General features: G+C 40.0%; 1 protein-coding gene across 2 annotated transcripts; it reads left to right on the top strand.

Moving 5' to 3' along the window:
* Nucleotides 1-339: 339 nt before the first annotated feature.
* On the top strand, nucleotides 340-3,539 carry LOC104230809 (protein yippee-like). 2 transcript variants are annotated; one of them, XM_070174506.1, is made up of 6 exons: nucleotides 378-706; nucleotides 1,481-1,577; nucleotides 1,691-1,734; nucleotides 2,905-3,013; nucleotides 3,091-3,146; nucleotides 3,231-3,539. In XM_070174506.1, the coding sequence occupies exons 2-6, from the start codon at nucleotides 1,545-1,547 to the stop codon at nucleotides 3,313-3,315; spliced, it is 327 nt and encodes a 108-aa protein (XP_070030607.1). In that variant the 5' UTR covers nucleotides 378-706; nucleotides 1,481-1,544; the 3' UTR covers nucleotides 3,316-3,539. The 2 variants fall into 2 exon arrangements, with proteins under 2 accessions (XP_009781999.1, XP_070030607.1); XM_009783697.2 differs by lacking the exon at nucleotides 1,481-1,577 and having other exon boundaries at nucleotides 340-706.
* Nucleotides 3,540-10,684: the final 7,145 nt, after the last annotated feature.

The raw sequence follows: 10,684 nt of genomic DNA, 5'->3' as shown, positions 1-10,684 counted from the left end.
ACAGGCAACGCTACAATGAAGCTAGTAAATATAAAGTACAATTGGACTCACTATTATTATTATTATTATTATTATTATTATTATTATTATTATTATTATTATTGTGCATGTGCCCTTATATAACTAAATTGCCCTTATTTATTTATTAATGTCTTAATCTTTTTACTTATTTCTAAAATATTTATGAAAGTAGTGAAGGTAAAATAAAAAATAATTAATTCTTTTTTTAAAATACAATTTATACAACTATTCCGGGAACAATTTATTTGTTTTAACAAAAGTGACAAGTAAGTAGGCAGGAAATAACATAAATTCAAAGTAGCTTTGTCCACACACTTTTATATTTTGCACCTTTGCTTCGCAAAAGGGTAATTTGTGTACATCTTCTTTACATCATTCAAAGAAGTCTCCCTTACGCATTCAATGCCTTCTCTTTCTTGACGTTACTTATCTTTCAGCTGAAACAAAAACCACTACCCACATATTTAGTGCAACAATGACAAACTTTTGATCCATATCCTTCTTTGCTGAGTTGTTTTAGTTTTCAACCTTAATTCTGCGTCTTCAATTTAATACTGATCCAAAAGTCTTCTAAGGTAAAGAGGGGAAGATGGGGAGACTATTTGTGTTGACTCTTGAAGGCAAGATCTATAGCTGCAAGCACTGTGGAACTCATCTTGCTCTTTCTGAAAGCATCGTTTCTAAGGTTTTACTCGTCTTTTCCTAACTCAGTTTACTTATCTGTTTGATCACTCTTTTGTTTTAATCTATACAATTTTGCAACTGGGGTTTCTTTAATTTTGCTTATTTAGATTTATTTCGTTATAAAAATACAATCTTTGGCTCGATCGGTGGTGGTTTTTTTTTTTTTTGTGTGTGTGTATGTTAACACGTTACTGATTTTTCTCTGTGTTCTTGCTCTGCAAAGTAAATTTAGCTGTCAATAAAAGTTGGGTACTTAAAATCAGCCATATGAGTGAGCAAAGTCTGAGATTGAGTAATTTTCGGCCTAAAGGGGATGGATTTTTACCATCCAAGAACTGTGTTTTGTAGTGTTGCTGATTTAGGAGTAAAAGGGGGCATGTATGGGCATTCTTGTGAATAAGATAAAACCTCTCATAGGAAAAATATTTGGTACTGCTGATAAAGTCCGATGTGGCAATCCTTCTATTTTTACCAGTTATGCAATAGATGTCCATTCTTGTGATGTGGAAGAGTTCATTGTTGAGTTGATAAATGGAGTATACTTGATTGGCATTTGCCATTTGTTCCCATGTTTGTGGACTAATAGCTTCAATACTTCAGGTCTGGCTTCAGGTCTGGGTACTGTCTGTTTTTTATATTGATCAACTTGGTGTCTGTTTTGTGACTTCATTATACTTAATTTCTTTATAATGTGGATTGCATGACTTTCGTTGTATTTGTTCTGTACTTTCTGTGTCAAATCTGTCCTACGGAGAGTTGCCTCTGTCTTGTACAGCATATAATTAGAGCATGTTTTCAAGTGATGGAGATTCAAAACCTATGTTCATTAGAAAATTAAAATGCTTGGAATGGAACTAAATGATGATTACACGGTAATTTGCATTTAAGTTTATGTTACTTTCTTCTTTCAGCCCCTAAGCAATTGTTGTCATTCTGAGTCATGAAGTTATCTGATTCAGTGTTTTACCTCTGATCTTTCCTTCAGTCTTTCCACTGCCGACATGGGAAGGCTTATCTCTTCAGTAAGGTGTAAGTCCCTTTGATTCTGCACACACGATCATTAGAAATCTTTTGTGACATTTCACATGTCCAATCTTTACAGTTGCAGCAGTAAAATCACAAGTCCCACAAACTTGTGCAACTTTTATTAGTTTTATTCTTGTTAGAGTATGAAAGACATTACCATTCTATTTCCTGTTATTGCTGTTAAGCTTTTGTTGGCATTGATGGGGGGACAAGTTATGTGTTGCTTGGTTTGATGAACATTGTTATTGCATACCTCTCCTACTAAGTTAGGATGCAAAGAGCTACTGTGTAAATCCTCCTTATCTATCTTCTTGTACCTTCTTTTATTGATGCGGAGGACGTTCTTCAACTAGAAAGTGAAAAAAAGATGAAGTTTTGAAGCATTCATGTTTGTAGTAGTTAGCCTAAATTTTCATGAATTGAAATGAAGAAGACTCGCTTTTCAAAAGTTGGATGCAACTGGATTATGTGCAATATCTTTGGGCCGCATACTCCAGGGTAGGGGTAAGGTCTGCATACACACTACCCTCCCCAGACCCCACTAAGTGGGATTATACTGGGTTGTTGTTGTTGTATCTTTGGGCCGCATACTCTACTTGGGTTGGGTCACATTGCTCTCAGGAGTCAGGATCTTTGATTTTATTATTAGCTCTAATTCATTGATCGTTATGAAAGGTCACAACCAGCTTAAAATATCTGAAATGCACGTGAAAACGTGTGAACAAGGTAGTCTATACTTTTTAGGTTTAGTTTGTTAAGATCATGGTACAGTAGATGTATATCTTGATATATTCATGTCATTGACTATAAAATTAGCTGGTTTTTACTTATAATCTGTTGGAATCAGTGTAGAACGTATTGGAATTATACCAGACTGTTATATCATGTACATTAAATTGTATTTTGCAGGAGTACAAATATTAACACATCAATTTTCAAAAAAATTCTTACTTGCTCTTTAAAAAAAAAAAAAAATCTTTAGAGCAGCATCACAATAGACAATAGCTACATGGCTGTAATACCTATATTGTGCCAAAGTTGATCGCTTTCAAGCTCATAAGTTCTTATCTTCTCAAGTCTCTTTATTTCATATCATCAGTTAGTAGAAACATACATAATGAAAGTGCACTTTGTGGTTCAGTATATTCTATATGCCCTTTTTTTCTTTGACAGAGTGAATGTCACTTCTGGCGAGATAGAGAATAGAATCATGATGACTGGTATGCACACTGTGGCCGACATTTTCTGCGTCTGTTGTGGGTCAATTGTTGGATGGAAATATGTGAGTACAGAGAGCTAACATGGATTTGGCAGTTACCAGACAGTTTTAGTTAGTTGCTAATAGTAATTCTTTTGCAGGAGACCGCCCATGAGAAGAGCCAAAAGTACAAAGAAGGAAAATCCGTGCTTGAGCGGTCAGTAGTCTAATTTAGAATTGAGTAATTAGGAGCAGAGCTCATAAGTCCTCTCTGAGGTGCTTTTCTTTTGAAACTCAACAGGTTTAAGATTTCTGGCCCTGATGGAAGCCATTACTGGGCCAGTCATGAAACTCATGTTGCAGGAAGTGATGCTGATGATGTTTGATCACCTCACCATCAGATAAATAGTTCTATCCCAAATGTACATTCTTTAACTCACCACCCCATTGTATTGGATTCTTGAATTGCTTGCTCACTCAGCAGCTTGTTCTAGACTGACCTCTATTATGTATAATAATGTGGATGTGGAAGCAACCATATATTGTTGCAACCTAACATGACCATCTCCCCTATATTTGCTTTTAATGACAGTCTTTACTATACTAGCAATGACTTCCGCTTTCGTTGCTTCAATCTTTCTATATTCCTTTCCATTTCACTCTTTCTGTATTCTTTGGTATTCACTTATTTAGGGGGATGTGTGCATGAATTTTAGAAATAGAACCAAGACAATTTACTAACTCTCTGCATCTACTTTGCCCTTTTCAATCTATCCTCTGTCCTTCCTGGACGACTCTCATAAACCATTTTGATCTACTTGGCATAAACATAAAGGGTCTATCGCAAACAACCTCTTTATCTCAATGAGGTAGGGGTAATAAGGCATGCGTACTCACTGCCCTCCTCAGATTCCATTTATGGGATCAAACTGGGTTTTTTTTTTGTTGTTGTTGTTGTTGTTGGCATAAACATAAATAGATCCAAACGCCATGCCACAACCATAACACATCAAAAATTGGAAGGAGCATTCCATAGCTGTAAAACTATGTTATAGATGGCGTGTCAGAGTAACATTTTATCGTGGCTTAGTAACTAATTTGACATTCGTACAATTGTACTTGCATGTTTTTCTAATTAAAAGATATGCTGGCAGCTAGCCAACTCCGCTTTAACGCAGAAACAGGCGAGACCCCAGGTCTCATCAGAACAAGAAGTTCGAAGTCAGGTTTTCAAATACATACCTCAACTAGGTCAACAAAGATGTTCTTTTCTTTTTTTGACATGCAATCTTGAACAAATTTAAGCCTTGCTCCTGCAGGAAACTATTCACTAACACCCGAAAACTGGAGCAAAGGCTAACGTTTTCAAAATTGCAGGTCAAAAGAAGAAATGAACATTCAAAAACTAAAGTAGGAGAATGAATTATACAACAGTAAGATTGTAAAAAGGTTTTCGTAAAAGTAATATTATTGTAATTAGATCACAATCTTAAGATGCTAGCCTAAGAAGGCGCTCCACTCGTACAAAAGAGAGTACGCTATGGATCAGCTTCACCCCAGTTTGATTTACTACTGTTTATACAATACCAACTCTACAGTATTGCTTGGCTCTGATTTCTATCAACAGCTTGGGCAGTTGAAACCCAGCATAAATATAAAACTGATTGGGTCTCAAATTCTGTACATAATTGTGGAATCACCTCACTGAATAAACCATTCGCTCAGAGAGCTCTCTGCCTACCGCAATTGTGTCGCCATCAACTGCTGTCTTTCACGGGACCATATCAGTTGCAAATGCAAATACATGTAATGTGAGAGGTATATGAACATCTTACTTGGTATTCTGACGAGCTTCTCCCAATCCAATCAGAATGCTACCAGCATCTCCTTCAATTCCAGACAGTTCGATGTTACTGCTTTCAAGGTCCAATTCATCATTTGAATCTTCAGAATAATATTCAACCATTTCCTCATCCATATCAACAATAACATCATTTAATCCTTGCAAGTGTTCATCACTTTGTTCCTCCTACTTTTCAAGGAAACTTGGTGGTTCTCCATTTTGTATAGAAAAATCAGATAGACATTGATTCTCTGTCCAGCAGTGCCTTGCCAACATGGAATGGAACCCACCTAATTAAAAGAGATATTCTCTGGTCTCTAATAGATTACAAAAGATGCCCTAAAAATGTGAAAAGAAAGTATTTATACTATGCCGAATTTTCTGGACAAAAATACCCCTGATGGAAGTAATGCGGAACGCGAAAAATGCACCCTGGTCGCAATGAGGCTTTTTGGCTTGAATATTCACTCTCTGAATCTGGCCACCGCGGGCCGCATAAAATGCACCGCGGCTGCGGTGGCTTCACTGCAGTCCGCATAAAATGCTCCAGGGACCGCGCTGGCTTCAATCGTCCAAACTCCCAACTCTCTGAATCCCCTCTCCACGAACCGCATAAAATGGATTGCGGCCGCGAAGAGGGTGTTGCGGTCCGCACAAAAGGGGTTGCGGCCGCAGTGCTTGAGCTTCCAAAATTTGCACCTCTCTGAATCTCCTCACCGCGGACCGCACTAAATGGATTGCGGCTGCGGTGGGTCTGTTGCAACTGTGCTTTGACTTATTCTTTGTACTTGTGCATGTTTCACTCCTTTTTGAGCTGGTTTTGACTACTTGTCACCTTTTTGACCAAACCCTGCAAACAAGCACAACATGTAAGCCTTTGGGATTATTTGTATACATATCTAATCAAAACTTAAAAAGGAGGGTAAAATGGACTAGAATCCCTAGTTATCAACTCCCCCAAACTTAAGTTTTTGCTTGTACTCAAGCAAACAAAATAAGTCTCACCTCCTTAAGAGTAAAACCAAGAAAATTTAGTTGACCTAAAGTGACCTCATCTAGCATCAATTGGGATTAACAATTGCCCTCAATTCAAATGAATCATTAACAACATTCGACCTTTTAAGCGCCATAGTTTTAGTGCGACACAAGAGCATCAAGAATTGACTCAACCCATCAAGGAAACTCTTTCTACTATTTTGGTCATTGTAGAACCCAAACTCATACATCCTCAACTTTCCCTAAGAAAACCTTACTTTTAGGTTGTAGCACTCAAAACGAGGATTGTGGAGAACACACTCATCTCTCTCAAAGAAAGGTCACAAGTCCGGCTCTAAGTACCATAAGTTTTCCCCTTATGTGAGTCACAACTAATGTAAGCTTCATTCAACTCAATATCATACAGGACTTTTGTGGAGATATAGTGAAGGCTTTTGGTTCAGGGTAGAAAATATTTGGTCTAAGTAGGTTCCATCTTCCCTTAAGCACTTCATTTACTTCATTTTTGCAAACATTCTATTGACTTTTTGAGCCATTCTCTTCCCTCCCCCCAAACTTATGTTTTTTCCTTGTGCTAAGGAAAGATTGGGTGCCAAGAGAGGGTCGTTTTTAGAACGGGTAAAGGCTTGTATCATGGTCTTTGAAAGAAAAAGTGTTATGGCTCAAAAGAGTTGACTAGGGATATTATCAGTGGTAGGCTATGGAAGTTTTCAAGATAACATTCGGATCAAGGAGAGCCTATAATCACTTATCAAGTCAAACTACACTTCGGATTTCGCCTAGACAAACATTCAGTGCAAGTTCTAGACTAATGGCATGGGACTTGGACTTGCAAATCAAATTCTCACCACACAAGCTATAGGATTGCTAAAGAGATAGAGTTGGGGGCCCACAACAACCTTAGCTAAGATTTGAGCAACACAATGGTCCCGAAAAACCACTTGATGATTATTGGCCAACACAAGAGTCTCAAGGTCACAACTTTCACTATCATATACACAACAATTTGTTTTGACCATAAGATCAAAGGAAAATGTGTTAGGCCCAAGTGAAGCTTTGCTTGAGGCATCATTACTCACTAGCTACTATTTACATAAAAGCAAAAGGAAAACAGACTCAAACCCTTAAGAAGGTTGTCATGTCATCCATCATCGGGAAGAGCCACCCGGTTCACACAAATTCCACCTTTGGAAAGAACCGTGGCATTAAGAAAACCAAAGGCTTATTGAACGCAAAACTCAAAATAAGAAGCTACAAAAATGAAATAAGAAGCTATGAAAGAAAAATGCGAAAAGTAGAATAAATATGTACAAGAAGGGATTTAGACGAATATACATAAGGGGGAATGAATATATACATCAGAAAGTAACTTTATATATATACCAAAGTTGCAAAGTATGAAAAGTGAAATAAAATGGTAAAATTATGTACATACCAAAAGTGAAAATCAAAGCATAATAAAAAGAAAATAGTATCATATTTACAATACCATATCATCCAAATAGGGCTACCCCTCAAATGAAAGCTAGCATTGTCCTCAATGCTAACTAACCAAAAATAGCTCAAAATAAGATAGAGAGTAAAGAAAACTCCCTATTGGCCCTCCGTCTGCATAGGATCATGAGCCTGGGTCCCCGGGTCCTCGGACTGCTCGGTAACCTGTGTCTGCACTGGGACCTGGGCCTGTACTAGGTCCTAAGGCTGGCTAGAGGAACCTCCATGCGAGTCCTCCAACTCTATCACAGCATCATCGGCACGGGGGATCACCCTCTTCCTCCTTGTTGGCCTCTCCAACTCCTACTCCGGCTCAGGCTGGGCTGTTGGAACCAGGTCATGTAATAACAGCTCCAATGGCAAGTGATCAGCCTTCATTTTCTCCACTTCGCCCCTCAGCTCCTTCACAGACTCCTTTGATGCTCGAGTCTTTCTCAACTTCTTTGTTTCCTTTGCCATCTCCTTCAGTGCTTTTCCATGAGTACCCACAGCATCCACTATTAACTTCTGGTTCTCCAGGAGCTTCTTCTGGTTGTCCAGAAGCTCCTTGAGAGTCTCCTCCACTGAGGGTGGAATCTGTGGCTGTGGAGGTATGGACTGGGCTGCCACCGAGCTAGAAAGCACAGACAGCTTAGAAGTAGATGCCTGCATCCAGTTGTTGATACTGGCAAGGGTTTGGCTGGGCAGTCAAAGGGTAGGTTGTGGATGAGTGAATATCTGGAACTGTGGAAGTAGAGGGTCCTGGGGAAATGTCTGGTGTAGCAGAGGGAGGCTGAGAAGAAGCTACTACTACTACTGGCTCTTCAGACTAGCCAGTAGAAGCAGTGGCTTTGCCTTTAGGATCTTTGGGTTTGTCATCCCCCTTGAGACTGTACCAGGAGAAAGGTGCCTATGGTTTCACTTTCACATCAAATTTTCTTTTCTCCACATTTTGATCCTCAAAATACATGGTCAGGAAATTTGGGAATGGGTAAGGTCTATCACATTTATTCACCACCCTAGTAATCATGCTGGACATAACATCCCCATGTTGATCAGGTACCCCACCATGATAGATGCCACCAATATTGCTCTGGAGATAGGAAGAGAGTTATCATGAGTGGTGGGGTCTAGCCTGCTGCAAACAAAGGTCTCCCACCCTTTTACCTCAAAGTTCAGGGTTCTCCTCAAAATTTGGACCCCGGCTGTCAACCATGCTGGGGTGGTACCTTGGAGTGCCAAGTACTCTGCTATCCATGGACGGGCATCCTCACCCAATGCTACCTTTTCTAAATATAATGTTTCATCCTCCTCCGGAAAGACCAGGTAGTCATTTATTGTCTTTCCATCAAACTTCACTGTCAGGTTCTGCACCTTAGTCACTTTCATGCCCTTTTTAATGTGGGAAACATTAGCGAAGAACTCCTTGACTAGGTGCTCATTTGCCTCCTCAACATTACCTGTAAAGTAATCCCAGCCCGGTCTCTCCCTGAATTGCCTCTGCACATTAGGATTGTGAGGTAGAAGATCTTTGTCAATGAATCTCCGTTCAAGTATCAACTTCCTCTCGGGCTACCACTCTCGGAATTTGTGGGAAACAATCTCACTGACGAATCTCCTTTTCCACACCTCGGGGTTTCGAATTCTCTCCACACCCCCGGGTTGTGGCACATCCCCTCCTTTTTCATTCGGAACCTCATCGTCGACGGGATCCTCTCCAGGTGATGAACTAGTAGGGGAAGTAGATGTTGCACTATCACTACTCTCAGCTGAGCCCTCAGACGATTCAAAAGAAATTGCAACTGAAGCTTGAGTAGTAGGAGTGCCTGGAGGTGTATCTCTCAATTTGTGCCTCTCCGGCCAGTCAAGAACATACTCTGGCACTGATTCGGAGTAGGATGCCTCCCGGGAGGGCACATACTCACTTCTCGACTAGGAAGCAGCTCTATCCATTGCCTTTATTGATTTTCTGGTATCCTTGATTGCCTGCCGGACTTGGGGGGTCAATCTGATCATACCTTGTCCCCTACCCCGGGAGGACTCTCCTTTTCTCTTTTGTTTTCCACCACCACCTAGTAATTTAACCATTTTTTGCAAGTGGAATTCAGTTGAAGCTTGTTAGTATCACAGTAGCAGAAGAATCAGTGAAAATTATAATTGCAGACAGTTGACAGTTGAAAGCAGAACTGCAGACCGCGGACCGCACAAAATGTAATGTGGTCGCAAAGGGACTACTGTGGACCACACAATATGGTACCGCGGTCCGCATTGACGTGGGGGTCAGAATACCCACTCTCTGATTAAGGGCACCGCGGACCGCAAGAATTGGTCTGCGGCCGTGGTAAGGCATCGCGGACCGCGGCCGCGATCCTCAACATTCATCTTTCTAAAGCTTTACCACCGAGGTCCGCACAAAATGGCATGAAGGATCGCAGTGAAGCACTGCGGACCGCAATAAATCCACCGCGGACCGCAATAAATCCATCGCGGACCACGGTAAGTCATGAGCAGCAATACCAACCTATGGTTTCAATTTTCGTCTCATTTTTAGCCTAAAATCACATATCATTAACCCACTAGGTTTTCAATCATTATTCTTAACTAATTAACCCTAATATAACATCATTATGTAAACCTACGCTACAATTTAAAGAAAAGGGAAGAAAAAGAACTACAACTAACTTATTAAAAGAAAATAAAACAAAGTTAAAAACTAAGAAAAGATTAAAATTACCAGCAATGAGATGCAATACAAATGAGTTAGAAACGGAGTTTGAATTTGTGCAGTTAGGGCTTGGATGAACAGTATTTTTCTATTTAGTGAGCAAATGAGCGAAAATTTTTAAATGAAGGCCTGAGGTTCTATTTATAAAAATGGAACGTGGGACCTACTATACCTACCCACCGTGGACCGCAATAAATGCACCGCGGTCCGCGGTACTCAAGAACATGAAGCACTGGGGAGACAGCCACTGCGGACCGCAAGAAATGCTTTATGGCCGCAGTAGGGCACTGCAGACCGCATAAAATGCATTGTGGATGCGGTGCCAATCTTCAGAGAACCACAAATTTTTACCAATCAACACTGCAGACCGCAATAAAATTTTGCCCCCACAACAAGGCCATTGCGGCCGCAAAAAATGCATTGCGGCAGCAGTCCAAACTTCAGAGAGTGCATCATTTTTCCAGTTAAGTCCTGCACTGCATCAAAACAATCCTACACACATCTCACAACCAGTTAAACCAAAAGCAAAACCTATATTAAAAAGAAAATCAAAGAAAAACAAAAAGAAAGACACATGGGTTGCCTCCCAATAAGTGCCTGATTTAACGTCGCGGCATGACGCACGTTACCATCAAATCACTTTAGATGGATCAGTGCCACCACGTGGCTGTCATCAATCTTCCCAAGGTATTGCTTGACTTTATGACCATTAACTCTG

The sequence above is a fragment of the Nicotiana sylvestris genome, chromosome 5 (assembly GCF_000393655.2).
Source record: "Nicotiana sylvestris chromosome 5, ASM39365v2, whole genome shotgun sequence".
In the NCBI taxonomy this organism is placed as follows: domain Eukaryota; kingdom Viridiplantae; phylum Streptophyta; class Magnoliopsida; order Solanales; family Solanaceae; genus Nicotiana; species Nicotiana sylvestris.
Note: the sequence above shows the minus strand (reverse complement) of the source record. Positions and strands in the feature narration are given on the sequence as shown.

Excerpts from the sequence above, each read along its gene's own strand:
- LOC104230809 (XM_009783697.2), top strand. The coding sequence starts at position 611 with ATGGGGAGACTATTTGTGTTGACTCTTGAAGGCAAGATCTATAGCTGC. Across the intron at positions 707-1,690 it reads CTGAAAGCATCGTTTCTAAG|TCTTTCCACTGCCGACATGG; the intron begins GTTTTACTCGTC and ends TCTTTCCTTCAG. Across the intron at positions 1,735-2,904 it reads GCTTATCTCTTCAGTAAGGT|AGTGAATGTCACTTCTGGCG; the intron begins GTAAGTCCCTTT and ends TTTCTTTGACAG.